At 41.7% G+C, this 27,855-nt stretch overlaps 1 protein-coding gene across 1 annotated transcript in view; it reads right to left on the bottom strand.

Annotated features, from left to right (window-relative positions):
* Window positions 1-27,855, bottom strand: part of Iqgap2 (IQ motif containing GTPase activating protein 2) — a 256,337-nt gene that overhangs the window by 206,241 nt on the left and 22,241 nt on the right. The window contains exon 2 of the mRNA XM_042690727.1: window positions 9,848-9,947. Within this exon, the coding sequence (XP_042546661.1) occupies window positions 9,848-9,947 (100 nt within the window). The remainder of the gene's footprint in view (window positions 1-9,847; window positions 9,948-27,855) is intronic.

The following is a 27,855-nucleotide window of genomic DNA, read 5'->3' as shown; positions in this document are numbered from 1 at the left end:
CGATGGTGAGAGGCATGCCACACTGCCATTGTTTGAGTCTACCCCCCCAAATTTGTGTGTTAAAACTTGATCCCTAAGGCAACCATGGTGCAAGGTGAGACTTTTAAGAAGCTTTGAGCTTTAGGTCTGGATGAATAGAGTGTTTATCCCGGAGCAGGGAGTTTCCCCTCTCTTTCATGCATGCACACACTCTAACTATGGGGTGCCTTCCATTAGAGTGTTTTGTAGCAAGAACACTCCCACCAGAATGCAGCCCCTTGATCTAGTACTTCCCAGCCTCCAGAACTGAGATCCTAAACAATTTCTGTCATGGGATCAGGTATTCCGTGCTCAGAGCACAAAATGAACTGTGATAGGATCCACTGAATGTCCATGAGAGTGCAACAATTTGGAGACGACCATTTTCACCATAAAACACTCAAACACAGTCAGCAGTTTGGTCGTCTGTGTTTTTCAGAGGGTTAGTGAACATCAGAAGTGAAAACCACCCATGATCAGGAAGAGCCAAAGGACCATCCAATAGGGAGAATCAGCATCCCTCACAATTCAAACTGAATGAGAAATCACAGCCAATATCTGTAACACAACTTGATCATTTACTCAGGCAACCAATGTAACACTCACTATATCCTAGGCCCCATGTAAGGTATTGGGGTATTGAGAGCTGAGCTCCAGGAGAAGACAATCATAAAGTGCAATGGTACAATGAATGTAGGACAAGTATATAAGACAAGGACAGCATTCTACCACTTGAACTGCAGCTCCACTTCCAGTTTTTTGGAAGTTATGAGTCTCACAGACCTTCCTGCCTATGCTGGCTTTGAACCTTGATGCTAAGATCTTAGCCTCCTGAGTAGTTAGGATTATTATAGGCATGGGCTACCAATGCCTGGCTACAACCAGCATTTTCTTTCTTTTGCTGGTCTTGGGGCTTAAACTCAGGGCCTAGGCACTGTCCCTGAACTTTGTTGCTCAAAGTTAGCACGCTACCACTTGAGCCACAGCTCCACTTTTGGCTTTTTTCTGGTTCATTGGAGATTAGTCTCACAAACTGTCCTGCCAGGGCTAGGTTCAAACCTCAATCCTCAAATCTCAACCTCTGGTGTAGCTAAAATTACAGGCATTAACCACAGGCCACCAGTAAACCAGCATTTTTTGAAAACGAAAGAGTAAATGTCAGGAGTGTTGTTTCCCATAAAAGTGAAGTGCTTTCTTATGAAACTTTATTCTATTAAGTGAGATATACATGCACTTAAACACATCATCACACAGAGCTCTTGAAACGTGATATAAAACTGTTTAACTTGGTTTTGCAGTGGTTTATGTGTCCTGACCACAGCTCTTTTAGACACATCCATGTGTCTCACTAAGTCCTCCTTACCACACCAATGCCAAATCTACCAATTCCTGACCAGGTGCCTTTGTATAACTCCAGATCTGTTAGAAATGATAATTCTCCGATTTCTCAACACTGTTTACTTTAAATCTTCACTGTCTACTTGTTTTCATTGGTCTATTTTCACAATGCCACTTTTTATCAACTCAGATCAGGGTCACTGTTCCCCAAATTTCCTTGATCACAGAACCAAAGAAGGGAAAGTCTGGACTGCCCCATCTAGACTGCTCTCAGGGACACACCTTGTTCTAAGGCCTTCATTCTGAGCCCTCACTGAGTCTCTAACCAGCATATATCTTTAAACCTCCAGGACTTTCTCTTCAGGCCCTAATCACTATTCTGTGCCAGTTTCTGTGTGGTGGCTTTGAGTGCAGAGTAACTTCGATAACACCCCCAGGTACCTCTTAAAGATGTGTTCTATCAAAAAGTTTTACCTCCATTGCCCTCCAGCCACACACAAGCCTACCAGACCCTGGACTTTACCAAAGCCTGTAAAAACTCCACCTTGGAGATCTAGACTTCCAAACTCCTGGCTAAAGCTTTCTGTTTACCTACTTTTCTACTTCCTTTATAAATCTAGCCCTCATCCTCACTGTAGGTGTTTCCTTGACTTCCAGCCCAACATCTAAAGCACACTCCATTTCCAGGAGGTTCATATAAGCACCCCAGCATCACCCCATGAATTGTCATCATGCCAATGACATGACATCTAGTATCCTTTATGTTCTCTTATCTTGTAGGAGAAATTCTCATGAACATACTGATTGACTGCACAAAGAAACATCACTTTAGTTGACTCTTCAAAACTGTGCTGGCTTCCATCCAATCCTTGTACCCTTTTGCTTTTTCCTATCTCCAGCCTCTCATCCTTCTCACTTTAGCAGATGATGACCCTGATGCCTTTCCTCTCATCCCACATTCTTTTCATCAAAGCTGATGAGGAGAACCAGGAGCCAAGATAGCCTCAGCCCTGAGAGTTCAGTTCTCAAACATCATTGTATATAAAAATCTACCTGAGCAATCTGGTAAGATGCAGAGACCTTGGCCCCGGTCCCTAAAGCTGGCTGTGTATCATCTGCAGTGATCTTCTAAAACTTTCATTTGCATACACATTCATGTGATCCTGATGCAGGGTTATGGATTTGGGGATCACTGCCCTAAAGTCCTCTCACAGATGAAGTACCCGTCTCAACTGTCTCTGCAAAAATGCCAGAGGTAGGAAAAGGTAGGTATTGCAAGTTATGTGATTTAAAGCAAGAAAAATCAAGCAATACTGAATAGAGTGTTAATTCCCTGCTCTAACATCCAAATAGATTATTTTTCATCAAAAAAATAAGACAAATGACAAAGACATATATACAAAACTCCTACATTATGAATTCAGTATTTAAAAGCAAACACATTGAATTTACTAAGCAAGTTTAATATTTGTTATTATGGTCGTATATTTCCATTGTTGAGCTTCTCAACTGGTACTTTTTCTAATCCACATGACTTGGAAAGAACTGTGGTGCAAAAAAGCCTTGTGCAACAGCCAGATCTTTATCCTAATCCCAAATCTCTGACTCACCCAAAGATAAGGAAGAGGAGCTGATAAACTTCTCTTAGTCTTCTCTTAGTCAGTGCCCTGACCCATGAAATAGGGATCTGCCTGTTTGAGAAAATGTAAGTATTCACGTTGAGAAAGCAATGGAAGACCATGTGGGCCATCGGCAACCATTCTGAAACAGAAGACATGACAATCTCCTCAAATGTCCTCCCTGTTCCCAGCTTCCCAGGAGTCTAAGTCCTGAATACTGATACTATTTCAAGATGGCTCAGCATCACAGCAGGAGGCAGTGCGGGGTGGGAGGTTCAAACAGGAAGGAAGAGATCTCGGAGGCGTTTCCATTCCAACCTTTTGATGTCTCAACAGAAAATCTAGCATTCCTTGAAACCAGTCATAATAATGACACAAAAAAAAAGGCAATTGGTGAATTGAAAGCAGAATCTAGACCTAACCAAGAATAAAGATGCACCAAAACTACCTTGGATGAGAAAAGAATCTATTCCAGAAAACTGCAGATTCCTGTTAAAATTTAAAAACAACCAAGTGGTGGAAGTTTGAAGAAGGAGAGAAAGAAAGGTATATGCAAGGTAAATTCTTCCCATAACGAACTATCATAGTAAATAAACCAGTTGAAACCAAACAGAAACAAGCAGAAGAAAAGGAAAAAAAATGAAAAGAAGACAGAAGAATAAGTAGATGATGGCTATTTGTTGCTAATTTCACTACCAAACTGTGTAAGTACAAATTGAAACCTCATGCTGGTAGCTCACACCTATAAATCCTCAGTGTGCCAGAGGTTGAGAATCATGGTTCAAAGCCAGTCTGGGAAGAAAAAGACTTCTTTCCAATTTACTAGCAAAACCCTGGGAGTGGAGGCATGGCTCAAGTGGTAGAGTACTAGCTGTGGAAAAAGAAAAAAAAAAAAAATGGTGAGGGAGTGAAGTCCAGAGTTCAAGCCCCAGTCCCAATATGGACAAAAAAAGAAAAAAAAGCCATAAAGAACCTAAAACCATAACCACATGAAAGCTCACAATAAAGGCATGACTAAAACACAGTAAGAAGTAACCGAGTGGGGCAGGGTTTTCAGTCTGTAGCACATATGTCTTTGACATAATTCAGACCTAGGTTGTAAAACTGTTTCTGTGGCCGGTTGGCTGTGACATTGACAAGTTATAGAAGCTCTTCCAGGACTGGGTAACTCCAGCTATGAAATAGGGATGCACTGACATCATAGCCATAGAGTGCTGTGGGCTTCGTGCCTAGTAAGCACACACTCACATGACACTCTTGTGAACATACATTTGAGATCATGGAAAATTTCAAACCTCTCCCAGGCCTCCAACACTAAAGAGCCTGAGAAACAAACAAAAACTTTGGGATCAAATATCAGTTGCTCAACTTGTCTTTGTCCTGAGATGTTAAATACGAAGCATTTGTATTTTTTATTTTATTTTATTTGGTCAGGTGTGGGGCTTGAACGTCCCTCAGCTCTTCAGCTCAAGGCAAGCACTCTACCACTTGAGCCACAGTGCCACTTCCGGTTTTCAGGTGGTTTACTGGAGATAAAGAGTCTCACAGCCTTTCCTGCCAGGAGCTGGCAGGATTCTCAGATCTCAGCCTCCTGAGTAGCTAGGATTACAGGTGTGAGTCACCAGTGCCCGGCAAGCATTGGTATTTTTAAAAATATCATTACTCTGAGAAATTACATCTATATCTACCAGAACATACCTGATTAGCACCTGTATAACACAAAGGCAAGGTTAAAATATATATTACATGAAAACAAAAACAAACAAATATTCCTAAAGATGTGTTCTAAGTCCAGGCTCAACTCAGGAAAGAAATGAAGTCGCTAATCCCCTAGTGTCCTCTGTTGCCCAGATCTGGTCCCATGTCAAATTCTACAGCTTCTTCCTTCAAAGCCTTAATAACTGTCTCTTCTACCAGAGCACCATCAACAACCAGTTTGTTTCTTCTATGTCTCCTTTGATGCCCTAGCTACAAGTCCCACACACTAGTAGGCAGTGCTGGCTGCTATCTCTTCATAAGGCACAGACACCCACTGGTGTCATCCACTGGTATGCTACCCTCGATAAACCCTTTCTTCTGGCAGAGTGGGGCCATACTAGTCTGTGGCTGGAATACAGTTATAAACAGATCCTTTCCTCACCTAAGAGGTAGGCCAGAGAGGGGTTCCTATGCCTAGTTCGTATACACCTCTTGCTCCACCAGAGCTGCATGGAGCAACCCCACACTCCCTCCTCTTGGACAGCAGAGGTGAGGCCACAGCCAGAGAGAAAACAAGGGAGGATGGGGGAGAGATGCAGTTACCATGGAAACATAAAAGTGGGTTATGATTTGAAAATACAATGAAGAAGTTCCTTAAAATTTGATTACTAGCTGGGTGCTGTGGCTCACACCTGTAATCCTAGTTTACTCAGGGGCTAAGATCCCAGGATTGCATTTCAAAGCTAAGCTTGAGTAGGAAAGTCTGTGAGATTCTTAACTCCAATGAAGCACACAAAAAAAAAGCCCTAAGGGAACTGTGGCTCAAGTGGTAGAACACTAGCCTTGGGAAAAAAAAAATCAGGACAGTATCCAGGCCCTGAGTTCAAGCCCTAAAACTGTAAAACAATTCATTAGTATTTGCATGTTTATGAATTCAGGGCCTGGGCACTGTCCATTGGCTTTTTCTGCTCAAGGCTGACACTCTATCACTTAAGCCACACCTCTTCTTCCAGGGTCTATTGGTTAATTGGAGACTGAATTTCTCAGACTTGTCTACCCAGGCTGACTTCAAACCACAACCTTCAGATCTCAGCCTCCTATTTAACCAGGATTACAAAAATTCCTTACAATTTCGATTAATAGTTTATATAGAGCAATAACAGCTCTCTTAATGGGTTGAGTACCAAGATAGGTATTTTCCTCTAAATTCCAAGTGTTTGTAAACATCACTTAGGAGTACATCTGCAGAGAATATCCTTAGGAATATGGACAGTAAAGTCCAAGCATGAAAAGGAAGCCCAGCTGATTCTGTTATGTATTTCCCAGGCATAAGATACATACATACATACAAACAAATATATATATATATATATATGGTATTTTTAAAGCAATCACAACTATTCAATGTTAAGCAAAACCCATGCTGCTTAGGATTTTTTCACTTGCTTAAACACTAGAAGCATTTCTTCTTTCAAACCCAATTCACTAGCTTACTATTAGATTAGGCCTGAGCTACAGACTTGATTTAATCAAGGAGGTGTCCTTTTGGTATCTGAGTTATAAACACAGACACAAAAGCAATCACACCCATGTTTTGTTTTCTTTCCAGGGCACATACAGAACTGTCTCAGACTTACCCATACAGAGAACAGTGTGGCTCACATAAAGAGCTCTTTAAAGATAATATTTCTAAACAAGCCTAGCACCTAGGGAAGGGTTTTTGCTCTGTTTATTTTCAAACTTCAGACAGAAAAAGCACAGCAAAAGATTTATATGCATTTTCTCTTTGCTTAAAAAAAAAAAGGAATATAATGTTACAGGAACTTTCCTTGAGTTGGACAATAGTGGTCCCATTCATAATTCCTTGCTTAACTGCAGTTTGCAAACTCTCTACTGCTTGCCAAAAGTTCCTCTCCCATTCTTTGACCTTCACAATAGTTCCCCACGGATTTAGTTCCTCAACCCAGAGTTTTCCCAAAAAGAACTCTCTTAAATGTTTTTGTACAGTTGTTCCCCCCAAAGCTCAAAAACAGAATATCTTAAAATGCACTCCTTTTTATTGCTCAAATAAATTTTGCATACATTAATAAGAAATCTACTCAGAAGTATTAATTTTTCAAATCACTAGGATTTTTGGCATTAGCTACAAATGTGTGTGTGAGTGTGTGTCTGTGTGTGTCTACCAGCATGAACTCAGGGCCTGGGTTTATCCTTTAGCTTTGTCATACAAGGTTGGTGCTCTACTTGAGCCACAGATCCACACTGGCTTTCTGGTAGTTAACTGGAGTTAAGAGTATCCCTGACATACCTACACACACACACACACACACACACACACACACACACACACACACACACACCACCTCACAAAAAGAAACAAAACAAAAAAACTCTCAACTAAAAAAGGAACCAACACATAGATCGCCTTAACACAGTTACCATTCAGTCCAAGACATCTGTCTGATCATCTAATTCCTGGTTGGGTCTCCTAACAGTAAGAACAAAGATCCTCCTCTACACTCCCACCAATATGCCCATTCTGGTCCTGTTTCAAAATGGAATGAACCCTCAGTTGTAGAACTCAACCCTTGTGTAATCCCCTCCCTTGAGCATGGCCTAGATTTAGGTACTTGCTTCTAATCAACATGATGCAACAAAAAGCAAGGTCATCACTTCTGAGAACAGGTCACAAAAGGTTTCCATCTTGCCCTCTCAGCTGCTCACTGATGGAAGCTGGCTGCCACATGGTCACTGCCCTATGGGGAGAAAGAAGTGGCAAGCAACTGGGGGAAGACTATCCAGTAGCAGCTGGATTTAAAAATGCTCATCAGCCACTGAATCTTGCCAACAGCACTGAATGAGCTTGAAGTGGCTGTGCCCACACAAATCTTGAGATCAAAGCAACCTTTCAAGAAACCGGGAATCCAACGACCTAGTAAGGTCATGCCCGGCCCAGACTCCTCACCCTTAAAAATTCTGAAATAAATGTCTTGTTGATTTAAATTGCCAAATTTTAGAGTAATTTGTCGCACAGTCATGGGATATTAGTTCAACACAATCACGATTAGTTCTCCTTGGCATGATCTGAAGCCTTCCAATTGTACAGTAAAGAGCCTTGATAAAGCAATGGTTTTCTTTTTTGGTCCTAAAACAGACATTTTTCATTTTCATTGTGCTATGGTTTGGATGTGAAATATCTTCCTTAACTCAAACAATACCATATATCTAATAGTAGTAATGTAAGTTTTACATATTCAAAAGCAGCTTTCTTCAGTATTAATTTAACATCTATTCTTCTTTTACAAATCCATAAAAAGCCATCTGATAGGAAGAAACTCTATATTTCTATAATCTTTTTTTTTTCAAAGTAACTACTCCTAAGGAAATTCTCTTCAAAGAACTTATGATCATCATAGTGGTGACTTCCTAAAACAAAATTCAATACTAGAAAGGATGACCAGCTTCCAGACTACATTTTGTTCCACTTTTGATAGGCGAGGGAAACCGTTGCTTATGTCCTCATCACACACCTGACTGGACTGAATTTTCTAGATGTCTGCCTTCTTCCACTGATTTTTAGGAATAAGAATAAAAACATGAACGAAATAGAGCAGGCAGTGGTCTCATCATGCCATATTCTAAGGGACAAAATAATTTCCATGCAGGTTAAATGACCTATTCAAGGTCATAAGGCGTAAATGGTAAAGCATAAACTGTAGGAAATCAGATCTACCAATGCCCACTCACTCATCTGGTCTCCCTATGTGACAGAAGACAAAAGCCAAGGATGCAAAGAATGTCAGCAAGAAAAGGTAAGCTGCTTCCACTAATTCTCAAGACTTTTTTCATTGAATGCATGGTCTTTTTTGGGGGGGGTGGGGGCGGGTAAAGAGGGGAGGAGAAGTTGCTGGTCCTGGGCTTAAACTCAGGGATGGGGCATTATCCCTGAGCCTAGATGAGCGCTCTGCCACTTGAGCCACAGCTCCACTTCTGGCTTTTTTTGATAGTTTAGTGGAGGTAAGAGTCTCACAGGCTTTCCTGCCCAAGCTGGCTCTGAACCACGATTCTCAGATCTCAGTCTCCTAAGGAGCTAGGATTACATGAGCCACCAGCATCCACTCTTGTTATCTACTTTTAATTATACTACAAGCATGTTTTCCATACTCTTACTCTGAAGGGAATTTTTAGTTTCCTTCAACTTAAGTGTAGACTGCACAGACATGTTAAACAACCTTTAAAACTTGGGCATTAAAGTTTAAGGAAAGTTGAGTGATTGTTAAAATGTTAAGCAACACCCAAGAAATTCCCCGTAAAGCCATTCTGATGCCAAACTCAGGTATGTGTCACTGATTAGTGGTCTACAAAACACTGCTTTATATTCTCATTATTTTACTTATGTAGAGAGCTATTTTTCAGTGGCCAGAGAAAATTAACACCATTGGCCATTTCAGTAAGTGTTTATTTTCCATACAAATCAAATGGCTGGGAAGTCTCATGCGCCATGGAATGATATAGATGATAATCGTATGTAGTGTTTTCTCACACAAACCACTAAATAACACTATAACTCTTGATATATGGACAATGTAGTAGTCACCCAGCAAAGAACAAAGTTCTCTTGATCCCACTGATAAAGTATTTGTACTTAGGACTCTTTATCTTCACTTTCTCTTTGAAGAACTCAATACCTACCTAACCTGAAGAGTCTAGAGTCAATGTGATTTTAAAGACAAGCTAAATGGCCACACACACATGTTTAAAAGAGAGATTGCTGTCATAAACATACCCTTAGTACCCATAAGTGACCGATGGACTTCAGTCCTATATGCTATTGTCCTACCAGGCATTTATCATCATTGAGATGAGGGTGACTAAAAGACCTGGGGGACTCCTGGGGAAAGGAACTTGATTTACGTCAAGCCAAGATATAAAATTGGAAATAACCAATAATTTTCCCAGTGAAGTATCACTCCTAGCCCACTGACCTTCCATGGAAGGTGAGAATAAGTCTAATTCACTGAAGATAGGCAAATGTTTCTCCCTAGCCATTCACTCTTAACAATTTTTTAGAACATCTAGCCCATTCAGATGTTTTCTGCTCATCAAATCCTACACCCCTCCCACAAAGCCTATTACCAAAAGAAGGTGAGCAAACAAAGTAAATAGGATCTTACCTCTTGGCTTCCTCCAGATGGCACAAATATTCATAAGCAATGTTCTGCCGCCGCCTCTCATCCATCTCCTCTGCAGAGAGTCTTTCATCATCCACAATCGCTAGAAATAGAAGGTAACAATGCATTACACTTGAGACAATCAAGTAGAGAAAACTCAAGTGGACGTGCAGCTCAAGCATGGGTAAGACTCAAAGAGAAAGAGAGTTAAGAGTCAGAACAGAGAATAAATAAAGAAGAAAGAGTTGAAGAATTCAATGTATATCCTACAAAATTAAGAAGAGTGAGTGTGGGAGTGGGCAGAGGAAGGATGGGTGAGAAGGCTGAAAGGGGTGACATTCAGCAAGATGCCTTATACTCATACCCGCTTAGTTAAATGGCAACTCCTTTGTACAACTACTTAAAGATATTTTTTAAAAGCTCATATAGTTCAACATACAACAATCAGAAACAAGAGTAATAAAACACCATACAGACATAACTTTGCCTTTTAATTTTTTATTAAAATAAAGCTATATATATATATATATATATATATATATATATGATGACATTTCTAACAAGAAAAGCAAGACCGAAGGATTAAAATTTACTAAATAACAGACTAAGAAAACTGATCAGGCTTCATGGAGGGAAGGCCATAGGAGTTGGACAGTCTCAAACCAATTATAGACACATCTAACAACAGCCTCAGTACTGTACAATGTGTCCAGTGGCCTTACTGTATGGCATCTCAGAATCTCTGAGATTGAACAAAGAATCTACAAGTATGTGTCTTTTTTCTGATCCTTGGAGGGAAACAATACCCTTTTATGCCATTTGAGATCTCTAAAACTTCTCCTTACGTATTTATTAGCTTTTCTGGACATCAGATATTCAAAAGACAAAAGCAATGGAAACAGAGAGTGAGTCAAGCTTTTAAGCCCACAGTCTTTTTTATTTGTGGATGAAGAAGAAAGGGAAAAAGAAGAGAAGTAGGGGAGGTCAGGAGGAAGGGATGGAGAGGTGTGGTGGGGGAGGTCAGCAAAAGCTGGTTTACGGTAACAGCAGAGCCCAAGAAGCAGGAGTCTCTACACCTTGTCCTATCCGTTTCCCCTTCCTGCTACATTAGATTTTCCTGTGTGGCTCCATTCCTTCAAACAGGCATCTCATTCCAGATCAATGATACCCACAGGGGACCACAAAGATTTGTATTTGTCAAAGTCATCTTTAAAAAAATACATCCAACTGAAGGTGTGGTTCAAGTGGTAGAGTGCCAGGAGCAAGCAAGGGGGAAAAACATGCAAAGAGCTCTCATATTTCATAAAAGCACTCAAGCAATGTTCCTCCACTGCCTGGGTCCAGCTCTAATATCAGCCTATCTAGCTAAATTTGTCCAATAAATATTATTTTATATAATTAGAGACACATCGATATTACACCTTTGTGTTCCTTCCCTAAGATTAGCTTCCTTTAGTCTGACAACACACACTGTTTTAAAAAAAATATAGTCACAACATATTGGCCACAGCCTATAAAATTCCATCTTTTGGGCTCAACCCAAGGCTCTTCCTTCCTAAATCATTCCAGCTCAAAATGACCTCTTCCCTGCCTTTTTGTACATATTAACCGTAGACTCCTAGAAGACACTTTTGTCAGGGCATCCAGCATATGCCCATACAAAGGCTGTATGTTGTACTGAAATATTTTGTAAGCAAATAATGTCAGGAAAGAAATAAAAGTGTCCCCACTCATTTGCCTGTTTCCACTGAATTAAACGAAGGTATGATCATTAGTGGAGCAAGTATGATTATATCCACAAATATCACTCAACTAAGTTCAATGTGCCAGATGTGAGTCAAAGCACCAGGAACAAGTTAGCAAACACAACAAACACTTTTTATATTAACAGGATTAACATCTTCCTTCCCATCATCCCCATATCTGGCTCATTGCCCTTCCCACAACAACCTTCTGCCTCACCCTTCTTCCAGGATTCTCCACTTTACATTTTCAAAGTGGAAGCCAAGGTTCTGAGTTAGAGAAAGCCTTCACAGCAAAGGTAGACCCTGCTATTCCTCAGAGGCTGATTGCAAAAATTTTCTGCATAACTCAACATTACTTAATAGTGACTTCCGATAACAGTAATTGATATAGGTAATAGCCCTATCATTTAAAGAGACATCATGGAGCTAATAAATCGTTGGAGACATGCCTTTACTGCCTATAAAGCACTTTTCCATATGTTTACTCATAATCACAGAGTGACAGGCATTAACTCTTTCTCACAAGTGAAGGAACCGAGGTCAGCTAAGGGAAATAGGTGGTACCCGTGGTTATTTTCTCAGTGGCAAAGACTGGGCTAGAAGAAAGATCTTTCAGCACTACAGCCTACGGTTGTACCAGTCACCAAACCAACACTGTCACAACCATACCCAAGGAATGGGTCATTCAAGTGGCTTTAGAATTCTTTATTTTGAAACAGCTCAATTTTCCATGGCTTTGTCTAAAGTTTCTCTAATATTTTTTTTTCATCTCCTCTCCCCTCCACCGGCAAGTTCCCAAACCTCCCTCTTTCAATAAGAAATGGCCCTGGCCACCAATAATGTTCCCTACTGCTTATCTGCTTACCTTACTCCCCTCCCCCACAGATGCCAAAGCCACCACATCTTTTGTGTTCAAATCCATGCATTTATTCACAAACATTTGAGTGTCTGCCTGGTGCAACCAGTTCTAGAGGCGGGACACAAAGTGAAAAGTATGACTCACAAGATCCCTCCTGGAGTTTTTATTGTATTAAACAATTGAAATTTGGCATCATTACAAGATGCTTAGATTGGGGGAAAAACTAGAGGGAGAACTGGCAAGAGTCACCAAAGTCAGTGTTATGGTTTAAATATGTAATGTCCCCCACAGGCTCATGTGCTTAAACACTTGGCCCTAGCTGGTGGTACTATTTTGGGTTGTTCTGGAAACTTCAGGAGACTTCCAACATTAGGGATCTAGCTGGGGAAGGCAGGAGGGTCCTTGGTTCCTTCCTTGCTCCATTTCCTGTCCACTCTGAGGTAAAGAATCTATTCCCCATTCCTAATGCCAAAATGTCTGACCCAAGAACACGGGTTAGGCAATCATAGAGCGAACTCTATGAAAACATAAACCAAAATAAATCTCTCTCCTTACGTTGAAATTTTGGTCATAGCTACACAAATAGGGCTGGGAGATCTGGTTTTCTAAGATGGTGTTAATATGTTTACCTTTTAAGGAAAAGGAGATTAGGAATACAATAGGAATCAAGGATTCAGAGAACTCCACCCACAATTTAGTATTTTAAGAACATATTGTCATTCTGTGTGACTCAAAATTTCTATAAGGAATCCTAAATATCCTCAGGTATGTAATTCACCACAGTTGCATACTGTACCATCTTCAGAGTTGGAAACTCTCTTTCTGGGAAGAGAATTTCTAGACAGATATGTCCCCACTCTTAAAGCTTAAAGAATAGTTAGGGAAAACGCAATGTATACCATAGGGAAGGCACCAAGAAGGAAGAGAAATGACTCTAAGGCACTAAAATTCAGGCCAGAGCCAGGTGCTGGTGGTTCACGGTTGTAATCCTAGCTACTCAAGAGGCTGAGATCTGAGGATCCAGGCTCAAAGCCAGCCCAGGCCTGCAAGACCATAAGACTCTTATCTCCAATTAACTACCAAAAAGCCAGAAATGGAGCTGTGACTCAAAGTAGGAGAACCCTAGCTTTGAACACGAATGCTCAGGGACAGTGTGTAGGCCCTGAGTTCAAGCCCCAGGACTGGCACACAAAATTCAAACCAACAACTATGGCCAGGGGTAGAGGGATGGAAAAGTGAGAGAACCTAAAGCAAAAGATTTCTAGAAAGCAGATACTCTCAGTAAACTTGACCTGTGCTACATTCTGGCTTCATATCAGTCTCTTGAAGTATTTCACAGCTACTTGAGCTTTAAGGGGGACTAAACTGTTGTTCCCTACATTGAACCTTCTTTTGAAAAATACGCAAGCCTAAGGCTGAGTTGTTATCAACCTGATATATATTCATAGGCACTCTGGAGCAGTAGGAAAAGTTGTCAACCAGCTGTGAAAGCATGAGAAGTTTCACAGAGATACTGAGTACATGGCTTCCTGTTCCACCCATTCCCATCACTCCTACCAAGGATCAAAGTCAGCCAAATCATGTTCTCAACCTTGTGTGGAGGCAGAGATGCTGTATTCTTCCAAGTCTGGTCCTACCAAAGGTGCCCTGATAGAACACAGCCATCTTTTCTAGGTACCATGGGAGGTGAACTTCACTTAAGTCCTTCCCTCTAAATGATTCCTTGAATTTCTCCCCATCACACCATACTAAGAACTTTCCAAAGATGTTAACTGAATACACTATCTCAGGGGGTATGATCACCTATTTTAATAAGAACTACCATCACTCTTCAAGATTAGCATTAGGAAAATTTCCCAGGTGAGGAGATGAGGTTGGTAACCAACAGGAATTCTATATGTTTACAACCCTCACCTCATTCCAATGAGGTCACTGGGGCCCAGAATAACTAAGAAGCTCCTTGGTCATAGCTCTTCAGGATAATGTAGAAATAGCTAAGGCATTATGGAAATAATTGATTCTTTTCTCCAAAAGAGTTTTCAGAATGTCACGGTGCTAAGATCAACAGAGCAAAGAGGACTCTTAGAGCCTATTTTCATACACAAGGCGCCCAGTTTTTTCCCAGGAATGTGGACATCATACTTGAGCACTTGGGTGTTGTTTGTTTGTGCCAAGCTTGGCTGGTAAAACTCGTAACTCCTTTTCAGAACAGAACTTCACTTTTTTGTTTATATTTTTTATGCCAGTACTGGGGCTTTAACTCAGGACCTCACACTCTTGCATGGCTTTTTCTGCTCAAGATTAGTGCTCTACCACCTGAGCACACTGCTACTTCTGGCTGGTTATTTGAACTTTCTTGCCCTGGCTAGCTTTGAGCTATAATCCTCAGGCCTCAGCCTCCTGAATAGCTAGGATTATAGGGCAGGAATCACTAGTGCCTGCATTAAATTTCACTTCTAATCCTCACCAACTAAAGGAAAAGTCATGGTTTCCACTGTGCAAAGTTGGACACAAATGTCCAACTTCTTTCTCATAATCTAGAAACAACGCAGGTCATAGTCATGCAAGGACCCACCTATATGCAGAGATGGCCCAGTATGCAGCCTGGCATGAAGAAAGGGGGAATCTGTTCAGATTGGGAAAGAATTAAAGGCAATGATTCCTAGATTTGGGATTTCTTAGACAATTATAGTTCTCAAGAAATGGTTTATTTCTTGCTAGGAGAAAGCCCAGGGAAAATTCCATCTGCCCACTGCACACGGCACACACAGATCTGCCCACCCCACACAGATCTCACTGAGGAAGGAAGAATGGGGTTGAGTTTCCAAGGCAAATTTTGAAGCTTTAACTCTAAATAATAGATGGAAATTTTAAAATCTTTGTCCTGGATAAGCTGCTAGTATTTTGGGGGGGGTCCGGTCGTGGGGCCTGAACTCTGGGCCTGGGCGCTGTCCCTCAGCTCTTCAGCTCAAGGCTAGCGCTCTACCACTTGAGCTACAGTGCCACTTCCGGCTTTTTTCTTTTTGGTTATGTGGTGCTGAGGAATCGAACCCAGAGCCTCAGGCATGCAAGGCAAGCGCTCTACCACTGAGCCACCTTCCCAGCCCAGCTGCTAGTATTTTTTAAAGAAGAGAGAAAACTAGGCACTGATAGCTCACCCTTGTAATCCTAGCTACTCAGGAGGGTAATATATGAGGATCACAGATCAAAGATAGCCCAAGCAGGAAAGTTTATGAAACACCAATAAGCCAGAAGTGGAGCTATGACTCAAGTAGTAGAGTGCTAGCCTTGAGGGAAAAAGCTAGGGGCAGGTACCTAGGCCCTGAGTTCAAGCCCTAGTACCCATTTCTTAAAAGGGAGAGGAAGGGAAGAAACTCAGCTTATCTATACTGGGGTGTGAACTTTATATGCTTACAATGGGCAGTGCTAAATGTCCCAAAACAGTTAGAACCAGTCCTAAAATGATTCTTACTCTTCTCATAAAAAATGAACAGAGTCAACAGATTACCTACATGTTATTGCCCCCAGGGAATGGTGCTATTTTATAACTGTTAGATAGACTTAGCTGGTATTGTGATCAAAGAATAGAAAATCATTGTTAACACCTTACCCTATTATCTCTAAAACCATCCCATGTAGTAAAATAGTAGAGAATATTTGAGACATCTATACAGCTGCAAGCTACAGTAAAATGATAACAGAATAGTGTTGGCCTAATTTTTCCTTGACTCTTAGGAGAAAGGAAAAAAAATCACAAATGTCTCAAGCATAAGTACAAGGGAACAAACCAACCTCTTCGGTTGCTTTTCCCCCTTGTTTATATTTCACAGTCCACACATCTTATTACTCCAATGGATGAAAGCTCTTGTAATGTTTAGGTGAAAAAGAGCAGACTGAAGGAATTAACCTTCAGTGAGCCCTCTGTAAGTACCAGCATTTTACATACTCAGTTCTCAAAGAACTGGGTCCTCCACTTATCAGATGGAAAACAAACTTAAGTGAGGTCAAGTAATGTATGCTTAGGTTACTCCAAAAATGTGAAGACAGTTCATTAAAGGGCAGGACTGGGGTCTGAAACTGTTTCCCAAGTTCAAGATCTCTTCCCTAGAAGTGCCACCACCTCCCCACCTGTGAGTATGAGGACAGGTCCAGCAGCCATTCAGCTCTCATCAGTGGTATTATTCACTTCAGCAGATAGATGAGGCGTTATCTCTCCTCCTAGAAACCATGTAAAAATTAATGCTATCTGAGCTGGGTGCTGGTGGCTCACACCTGTAATCCTAGCTACGTAGGAGGTTGAGATCTGAGGATCAAGGTTCAAAGCCAGCCCAGGCAAAAAAAAAAAGTCCTCAAGGTGCTTATCTCCAATTAGCTACCAAAAAAGCCAGAAGTAGAGCTGTGGCTCAAGTGGTGGACTCTACCTTGAACAAAAAAAAAAAAAGCTCAGGGACAACATCCAAGCCCTGAGTTCAAGCCCTAGGACCAACACACACACACACACACACACACACACACACACACACATTTATCTTCAGAACGCAAAATTCAAGGCTAATTTCTCAGAAATACAACAATATCAAATATAGCCCCACAAATGGAAAAAAAAATCATGATAATATTCAGGATTGTCAAGCTGGTTTATTATCAGGAAAGCAAGAATCATGACAAGATCAGAACAAACAAAACCAAAACCACAAGGCTGCATAGCGATATACCACATCAACGAAGTCAAGTCATATGATCAACAGCTACTAAGAATACCTGAGAAAATTTATCTTTTTGTTTGTCTGAGGTATCTTCCTCTGTTCTACTGCCTTTTGCCTCCAAAAAGTGTATCCACTTCTGCCAACTTGACAAAGATCACCTGGGTAAAGAGGTGTGATTTTGTGTTACAAGTGCCTACGACAAGTCATATTTAATCACAAACTAGTTAACTAACAATTTCCTCACTTGTAAAATGGGAATGAAAGTACCTACCCTGTAGGCTGTTCCTGAGTATTTTTTAAAAAATCAAATATATTTAAATTACTAATTAACTACATTGTAGTATAACTAACCATTAAAAAACAAGTTGTAAAAAAATAAAGACCATAGGCAATTATATCGGCTGGTTTTTCGAGGGTAATTACTAGGCCTCTCAGTGGCTTTCATATTTACCTCTTGTAAATTGAATGTATTTAAACATATGAAATTTAAAAAATCACCACATTTTTAATTCTACAAACATACACACAGAGTGTGTATATACGTATATTCTTAATAATAAGTATATAATGTTACATATTAAGGGAGAAAACCAGAAAAGGAAGTGCCAAAATCCTAATTTGTTTTCAAGGAGGTAGCTCTGAGGCTGTTTTCTTTGTTGCATTTTCTTTTGGTCAGTTGTGGGGCTTGAACTCAGGGCCATGGCTCTGTCCTTGACCTCTTTTGCTCAAGGCTAGCACTCTACCACTTTGAGCCACAGTGCCACTTCCAGTTTTCTGATGTTTAATCGGAGATAAGAGCCTCACAGACTTTCGTGCCTGGGCTGACTTTGAACTGCAATCCTCAGATCTCAGCCCCTTACCCCCCAGAAGCTAGGATTAGATGTGAGCCACTAGTGCCCAGCTTCATTGCATTTTTTGACACTTACACACTTCCCAAATACTTTATGCCACTCTGAGTGTCAACACAAAAAAAGGTTCAATGTTTTCAAATATTCAGTTACAATGAAAAAAGTAGTCAGAAGAAGCCATATCAGGCCTACTGCAAAAGATGACTTTCATGAACCCAATTAATCTACTTGAACGTCTAGGAAAGAATCACAGTCAGTGGAAATGTAGGATGAATGGTCAGCTCAATTGGATTTTTAAAAAATCACAGAAGTTCAAAGGCAGCAGAGAGGACGTGATCAGAAGGTAACTAATACCAAGATGCTCTTCTCTTAGAAGGCCCAACTGGCTCACTAGATGGCTGAGTGTGACGAACTCACTAGAGAAGTAGGTAGAGGAAGTGGGGAGGGAAATGGAAGGACTGGAAGGAGCCCTCAACTGCAGCTGAAGAGAAGGCTGCCAAGAGCCCACGTAATATCAAATCTTACAGGTCTACATTCAGAAGGGAAGAGAAACGCGATGATGCTGTACACGGGCAGGATTTGGCAACAGTGGAACAGGATGAAGAGGAGTGTGTACGGGGGAAGGAAAAGGAAGTCAGCAAGCAGGGGCCAGCTCATTCTGTGACTTCAGATGGTGGAGGTGGAAACAGCACATGGCTGGCCACCAGCAAGTCTCTGAATCTGCCAATCTACATAGAGACAAGTTTGTATAATTAGGAGGGTGGGGGAAAAGAACACCACAGATGCATTCCACTATTCTAGGGATACACTAAGGAGCTGGCTATAAATTAAAACTTCTATTCAGAAGAGAAGTTTAAAATAACAGACGCAATTAGCAGACTATGATGTAGAGCAGAAAGGGGCTGCTAAGGCAAGCATATGCTGTTTGTTAGTGAGTGAATGAACACATGATGCAGGACAGTCAATTTTTGAAAAAACATTGCCAAAGTCTCAGCTCCCAAATGGGACATACTATGCAAACGGGGACATGTTGACAACACAGTCACGGACCAGGAAAACATTTCGATGTGATTATATTTTGGACTAAAGCAGATCAGACCAGTTCTCGCGAGCAAGAAACTTCTCTGGTTTTCAGTATATTACGGAGGTCATATCAGTCTATACATTTACGGCTTATAGGAGATTGTGCTTATGAGCAATCATAAAACTGTGCATGTGGTACCAACATCTGACAACAGGACTTGAACCCACATGTCAAGCTCGTTAGTTGCAACAACATCATGTATTTTCATAAATGATCTCATAGGACCGACCGGATGCCAGTGGCTCACACCTGTAACCCCAGCTACTCAGGAGGCTGAGATCTGAGGATCAGGGTTCGAAGTCAGCCCAGGCAGGAAATGTCCAGCAGATTTTTATCTCCAACTAACCAGCAAAAAAGCTCAAGGCACAAATAAGCTGGTTTTGGTTTACTTTTCATTGACCTCTGTGTGGTAGTGGTACCCTATTATATTTGAACAAGTATATTTTCCTTCTTTTCCGTCATCAACACAGGGACAGGAGGTGAAAATGGAAAGGCTGGTATGGGAAGGAGTAGGGGAGCCTCACAGGAACCTTGCAGGCTGAAAAGAACATACAACCCAGGATTTTGTCAACTACTTGGAGAGTGGACAATATACACTGAGAAAGCTCTTTCATGGGGAAAAAAAAATGTCCCACAAGGGCAACAAAGCTGCAAACAGTTTGGTTTTGGCTGTGTGCTTTTGTTCTAACACATCATATTCCTGAGCTCAGATAGCAGACAGTCTCAAGTTTAAGAAAATGGATTTTCTTGTAAACACAAGACAGACATGAAGGATTTCAGATATCCTGAGGCTTCATCAAAGCTCCAGGAACTTTATACAATACCCAGAACAGCAAACACCTTAAATGTAAATGCATACTATTCTCCAGACCCATGCTCTGAAGACTTAGCTGGTCTGCACACTTCTCTGTCTTGGCTGGGGACTGAACCATGGTACCATACGTTAAATCCCTTCTCACCACATGTCTGCTGCAGGCCAAAGAAGAAAGCCAAGATTTCCATGTGTATCAGCCTCTAGGTTCCTTGGAGGACTGGAATACAATGCAGAGTTAAGTCATTGTTTCTACTCCAGACATGAGAACCCTGCCAGAAGACTCCACAATTATAGAGCCAACCAAGGATGGAAATGGTTCACTAGGTGCAAAATGCTGGCAGAGAACTATGGAGCTGTTGAGTGGAATCCTAAAACTTATTCCAAATGCCTTATAATTAACACCAATAAATACAACAACACAATCTATTTCTTTTGGTTTGTGACAGAGTAACTAATGGCTAAATACATAGAGAGTATTTCATGGGTAGGGAGGACTGGGTGGCAGCATGGCTGTATGACCCAGCCACTAGCTTACAATCTAACCAGGAAGGCACACAGGAGAAAGTTATAAAGCTCCTTTGGAAAATTACAAAGTAATTACAGTACAAAGAACAGGAAGGCCAAGGGAAGAGAAGTGATTGTTCAATGCTGAGATTCGTTAGAACCAATTTTCTACATGAAGAAATTCCGGGGAGGTGGGGTGGGGGCACCAGTGGCTCATGCCTATAATCCTAGCTACTCAGGAGACTGAGATCTGAGGATCATGGTTTGAAGCCAGCCTAGACAAGAAAGTCTGAGAGATGCTTATTTTCAACTAACCACCAAAATCTGGAAGTGGAGCTGTGGCTCAAGTTGTAGAGCATTAGCTTTGAGCACAAAAAGCTCAGAGACATTGTCCAGGCCCAGAGTTCAAGCCCAGGACAGGCCAAAGAATCAAAGAAAGGAAAAAGAAAAAGGAAATGGTACTTCAAGATGCACTTGTGAGTCAGGCATGGGTACATGCCTATAATCTTATCTATTCAGTAGGTAGAATAAGAATTAGAGGCTCTAGGCCGTCTATAGATAAAAGAAGTGAGACTCTGCTTTAAAAAAAAATAAATAAAAACCATAAACAAGAGAGCTAGGCTCATGGCACAGGTAGGAGAGCACTAGAAGTACAGGCTCAGGGTTAATGACCAACACTGAAAAACCAAACCAAACCAAACCACTTATATTCTTTGTCTTTCATTCCTTCCAAGCCTCTGTTTAATGAAAACACTGAAGGCAAGCTATTCCTCTCCCCTTCAGCCCTCCAAAAGTCCCTGAGCTTCCTGAGACCAAGTAGAACAAATGTCTCATGTTGGTGTCTCCCTTAAACAGTCCTCATCCCTTCTGTATTCTCTCCACAACTGATCCATGTTCGGATAGTGAACACATAGGGATTCTCTCACTTGCAAACAGGTAAACTGGCAATGGACATATGTTGGTGGTATGGGGGCGGGGGGGGGGGGGGTGCTGGGCCTGTACACCACCAGTGCCTGGCTTAACCATGCAAGGGAACACTTCACCTTTAGCCATAGGGGGCTCCAGCCCAGTTCAACTCACTGCACTGCAAGCAGATTAGTAATCCCAGCCAGCAGGCCTGAGTGGCTCTAATCTAGGCCACAATACCCATTTCTTGCATCCCCAGGGCTATCCACAAACACTGGTCCATGGATGTGGCTCTTGGCACTCACTGACACTGTTCACAGAGAAGAGAAGCATATCAGAAAGAAGAAAGGCTGATCAAAGAAGAACCAGAACTGGCTCACTCAGTTTGTCTTTCCCACATTGTTTGCCAGGGCTAGGCTCAGGGCATTCTTCATTCAGGTTTTACAATAAACTTGGAAGGTAGGTTTACTCCAGTTTGGTGGATAAAAGTGAGCAGTCCCATTCTCTTCACACTTCAACACATAAGCCTAAACTTTCTTTTGTTCTACATACCTTCTTATCTGGGGTTTATTGCTTATGACTCGCAAGCAGAGAGCAGTGGGTGTGGTGGGGGGAATGGTTAGTTCAGGGAGAGGCTAAGTGGCCCAGAGAATAAGGTTCTGGTACAAGTTGTGCAGGTAAACATGGATTAGCCAGCATCTGACTAACCAGAGATTTCCCAGATGGTCTTTAGTTAAAATATTTCACTCCACTTTCTCTCTCCTTAAAAAGATTAAGACAGCCAGGCTCCAGTGCTCATGCCTACTTAGTAGGCTGAGATCTGAGGATCACTTTTGGGAGCAATCCCAGGAAGAAAAGTCTGTGAGATTCCAATTAGCCACCAAAAATAAACAAAAAGTCAGAAGTGGAGTATGGTTCAAATGGTAGAGAGTCAGCCTTGGACAAAAGAGTTGAGGGAGAGCTCTTAGGCTGTGAATCTGAGCTTCTGTATTGGCAGAAAGAGAGAAGAAGGGAGGAGAAAGAAAGGAGAGGGGAGGGAGGGAGGAAGGAAGGAAGAAGGAAGGATAAGGGAGAAAGAGAAAGAAAGAAAAAAGAAGAGAGAAAAGAACAAGATAAAGAAAAGACAAAAGAGAAAGGAAGGAAGGAAGGAAGGAAGGGGGGGAAGGAGGGAGGGAGAGAGGGAGGGAAAGAAGAGAAAGAGAAAGAAAGAAAGAGAGAGAGAGAGAGAAAGAAAGAAAAAGAAAGAAAGAAAAGTGAAGGAAAGAGGGAGGAGGGAGGAAAGGAGAGGAGAGAAGGGGAGAGGAGAGGAGAGGAGAGGAAAGAAAAAAGGGAAGGAGGACAGGAGGAAGGGAGGGAGGGAGGAGGGAAGAAAAGGAGGAATGGAGGGAGGGAGGGAGGTGGAAGGAAGGTTGGCTAACGTTTTCCGTTCTCAATGAGAATCACATTCCCATGCAGTTCTCCAAACATTTGCTCCTGAGGCCTAATCAGTCCCTCAGCTAGTCGCTCAGCTACTTAAAAGACAACAAAACAGTTACAATACACATAGTGATTCACCTCTGCCCAAATCAAATTACCTGTCTCTTATTATCCACATTCTGCATACCTGTCCCAAAGTCACACTGGGCAATAATAAAGCAGACCAAATAGCAAATGCATAAGTACAAATGTGAGCCTCCCTTAGATTAGGGGTACATTATCTCTACCTTTTTTAAAGTATATTTTATTTTATTAAGAACAAGGGCATTCTATTGCAACCTCAATACCTATATCCAAATCATAAAATTTAAAACCAACACAATACTACTGTCTAGTCCATATTTAATGCCAATAACGTCCTTCATTGCTTTCTGTTCCATGTATTTAGCTGTCAAGTGTCTTTAGTCTCTCATAATCTGGAAGGACTGTCAGCCTTTGTCCTTTCTAATCTTAGGTTTTTGAGAATTTCTGGACAGGGGTTGTGTTATCATCAAGGCTCTATCAATTTAGATTTGTCTCCCATAAGGAGATCCAAGTTGCTCACAAAATGCCAGGTATTATGGTGAGAAAGCAGCACAAGAGATGTTGCGTGTCACAATCTGAATGATCTGACTTCCACCAGTTGGAAGCCCTTTCCTCATGAGCCTTCCATCTGTTCATGTTAGCATCTACTGATTGTCTAATTTCATTATTCCTTCCACTACAATGAGGGAAATCTTCCCCAGGTCTCCCTTACTTATATCAGCTTGGATTTCTGGCGTCTACATTCAATCCTTCTATATTCAAATCATAAATATACCAGAGTGTATTGAATTTAAAAAGCATCAAGACAGGATTAAATTTTTATATAAATATATCATAAATAAAACTAGAGGCTGACAGATAAATGTACTAGAACTTCTACCATAAACCGACATCAGAGCATGAAGCATTGCCCATTGGCAAACCCCTGGATGTGTTTCAGGTATGTCATGCCATGCCACTGTTAGTTTTCTGTGTTGTCAAGGACTGGTAAGGTCCGGATCCACTGATCTCATTATCCTTTCCTTTCAGAGAAGGAAAACGGCACCCACAGCTCAGAACTTTCCCAAGGTCCCTAGTGGCAGGCAGCTTGGAGTAAGCCATGAACTCTAAGGCCAATGGTCTTTCCATACAGTTCCTGTCCTCCCATGTATACACTGGGGCAAAGTCAAACTTTAAGGTATATAAAACCATCCCCATCCATCAGCCATGTCCTATGCCAGATAAACATTACATGGGAGTGAAGTTCTACAATGAGCATATGATTTAGAACTCTGGAAATTATTAATTTATATGTGCTGCTTTCTCACCATAATTTGTAGCACTTCCTTTTCTATGAGATGGCAAGCATTCTCGCTGTCCAGCCCCTTCTATAAGCCATTTTCAACCTGTCTGTAGACCTAGGTAAATGTCTACCTAATGTATTTTCAGATTCAGACAGAAAAAAATTAGTCTTTATTCTTCATATCCTATTGTTGGATAATCTTAAGATGAGGAGGTAAGAGAGAAGAGTGACTCAGGAGAGATGCTTATACACAGTGTGTGGAAGTAGCATAAGTGGCCCAGGTGTGTTCTCATATCTACCCTGTGGCTCTAAAACTGTTCCAGTTTTCCCCGCTATACCCTACTTACCCACTGCTACTGCACTAATGTCTGAATATGACAAGGACTATAAACATTCTAATATTGTTTTATTACTGCAATCACATTTCCATTCAAGGAAATAAGATCCAGCTACTGAAAGCCTGAAAACATTTCTTATAAAACATACCACAGGCTTGCATTTTAATTGGAAGGATTGGAAGAAGAGACTTAGGTCTTCCAGCAAAAAAAGAAGAAATAGATATGCTATCCATGAAGATCTTACAACCCCTCAACCTCCACACTTCAGATAACTTCCTGTGTCTCTCGCCTCCCCTAGGTGGGGAATCACATGGCTAAGAATGGGTAAGAATCAATGAATCAGCTATGAAGGAATCCAGGCTTTGGGCTCCAGTTCCTTGCCAGTTCGTTCCCTCCTTCCTTTCCTTCTTCCCCTTCTGCACAAAGAACAGCCCTTCCAGGTTCATGGCAATAGCACAGGGAGAGCTTAGCGCCCTTCCCAGTCCCCGCCAGCCTGACTCTCATCCCAAGTTGCTGCAGCTACTCACAGCTGGCTTTGAATACCCTGGTATATTGAAGGTACACAGGGGCTTCTTGTTCTTGCTTTAAGCAAAGCAACTTTCTTTAATGTTGCCATCCTTCACATGTCATGCAAGAGGGATACTTGCTTACAGTTAACCAGAAGGTAAGGAAGTAGCACAGATACACAAAAGGTATATATATATATGGCCAAAATCCTGGCTAGTGAATAACAAAGCCAGAAGTAAAAACCAGCCCAAACCTGTTGCTAGGACTCCCAGGATCCTAAACACTGGCTCAGTAGGAAGCAGTATTGTTAGAACTGGCTCGTTTCCCACTCAGTTTCCCACCAGATTCCCTTTTCCTCCTTTGATTTTTAAAACTATCTTTTAGGACAGATACTACCTTTTCAGAAGTAGATACTTCAAGGGGGGGGGCGGGGGGCTCACATCTTGTGATTCTACCTATTCATGAAATGGAGACCTGAGGATTGTGTAGTTCAAAGCTAGCTATGACAGAAAAGTCCTTCAAATGCTTTTCTCCAATTAACCAGAAAAAGAATCAGAAATGGGGCTGTGGCTCAAGTGGTAGAGTACCAGCCTGGAGTGAAAAAAAAAAAAAGGTAATGGCCAGCACTCAGACCCTGAGATCAAGCCTCAGTTCTGGCATTTAAAATCAAAGTAGATACTTCAAGGAGTTAACTTCTGTATTCTTTCCAGGAAAATAAAAAGTGCACTGAAATGTGATAGATAAAACCTAGGGAGAAAGGGGATTACACAGAGGGAGGGTCAGTGGAGTCCCAGGGTATGATGAGGGAAGGACAGCGATTAAAACCACATGTGAACCTCTACAGAGCATTTACAGCTGTGCTAGTCCCTCTCTAAGTCCTTTACAGGATGAATGCAGCCCTCACAAAACCTGTGTGCAGTAGGTCCTGTTATTCCCACTTGCCAAATGAAGAAACCAAGGATTGGAACATACGGGCCCTGGGTGATCATTTGTGGAGCCCAGATAGGCACTTCCACAGTTTGGCTCCAGAACCCAGCTCTTATCCATGAGCCTGTTTCACCTTCAGCTTTGACTAGAAAGCAACAGTGGGTGGCCTGCCTTTAAGCACTGACCTCCATCTAGCCTGAGTTCCTCTGCAGGTCAAGGAAATGAATACTGAGTTGGGACGCACTGATATGAGACAGGTAACACGAGGAAGTCCTGGCATCTGTAACTCAAGAGATCACACACAGAAATATTCTGTCCTTCAAAACAGCCCCAGCCGCAGGGTGTTCACTCCAAACTTAGTATCCATTACAGAGCTCACCACTGAATGCCTCATGTAGAATGCCCTCAACTCAACCATATGTTTCTTTTAAATATCCTCAAATATGGATCAGGTATGTATAGCATCAACTGGAGCCATGTCCAGACAATAAGATAGTAAGCTGATTATTTGGTTGCTTTCATTATATTATTTTATCCTTTCTGGCTTCTAAAATGAGTCTGATGGCGACTTCCACATTAAGTAACAAAAAGTAATCCCAGTGCTTGGGAGACTAAAGCAAGAACCTCATGAGTTCATTATCCCATCTCTATCTCCATTGAAAAGGACTGTGAGAATCTGCTGGATACAAATAACAGGCAAATAACAAAGCACTGAGTTTGAGAATCAGGCTTGGACATAAAATACCCTGGATTCTAGTCCCAGTGATGACTATGTGCCAATCTCAAAGCCTCAACTGCCTCATTTGTGACATGGGATGGCATCTATCTTGACAGGGTTGAGGCAGGAAAGAAATGGTACTCATGCTATTGTTTCTAACATATTTATAAGATATTTCTTTGTGGCTTTGTATGTCCCTCCCCCACGGTATAACCCCTGTTTTCACTGAATTTATGTTGGTATAATTTGTGGAGGGGAAGGGAAAAAACAAATTGTTTAAATAGGGATACAGGTGGACCCATTGCAACAATGAGATGTACAAGATGTTATGTGGAAAAACGAACTTTACTACTTTGGTGCGGGGAAGGAGGGGAGGAGGATGGGAAGGGATGGGAAGGGGAAACAAAGGAGGAGGCAGCAATGCTTGATACGAAATGTGCTCATTACCTTGCTCATGTAATTGTAACCCCTCTGTATAGTATTTTCACAATAAAAAGAAGAGGAGGAGGAGGAGGAGGAGGAGGAGGAGGAGGAGGAGGAGGAGGAGGAGGAGGAGGAAGAGGAAGGAGAAGGAGAAGGAGAAGGAGGAGGAGGAGGAGGAGGAGGAGGAGGAGGAGGAGGAGGAGGAGGAGGAGGAGGAGGAGGAGGAGGAGGAGGAGGAGGAGGAGGAAGAAAAGGTAGTCAAACCAGCTCACGGGAATTGTTGAACAAGAGAAGTACTTACAAGGCACCAAGCAAGAACTGTGAAACTGGGAGCAGGTAGCCACAGGGAGCCATTGCCTCTGCAGGTTTAAAGGCTCAGGGAAAGACTGTTTATCAGAACCCAACAAGAATTTAGCTGTAACAACTGCTGAAGGTCCACCTACAGGATAGTGGCCAGGCAAGGGACCCAGACCACGGCCTTCCAAGCTTAGGAAGGTGGGGAAGCTGGGAGCAAGGAGGCCCATACTCCATCCATAATGTCTGCCTCTCTGGGTACCATACTTGGTGGGAAGAGTAGCCAATAGGAAAACCAGCTGTGGTCTCTCAAAGTTGTCCTGACCTAAACCTCTCATTATCACTTATTTTGTGTGACAATCTTATACCACAGCAGATGTCATTAAAGGCAGAAAGCATCGGGCTAATTCACAGTTGGGACAGAATACAGCTCAGTCTCTGACATGAGATAAACAATGCTTACAAGCTTGAGACCTGATACTATTTTAAATTATGTAGTTATATGAAAAAAATGAGGTATAATCAGGTTGCTGTGCAACACAGGAAATTAGTAGAG

The sequence above is a fragment of the Dipodomys spectabilis genome, unplaced genomic scaffold, assembly GCF_019054845.1.
Source record: "Dipodomys spectabilis isolate Male_0828 unplaced genomic scaffold, ASM1905484v1 ptg000140l, whole genome shotgun sequence".
In the NCBI taxonomy this organism is placed as follows: Eukaryota; Metazoa; Chordata; class Mammalia; order Rodentia; family Heteromyidae; genus Dipodomys; species Dipodomys spectabilis.
This window is presented reverse-complemented; position numbering and strand designations above follow the sequence as displayed.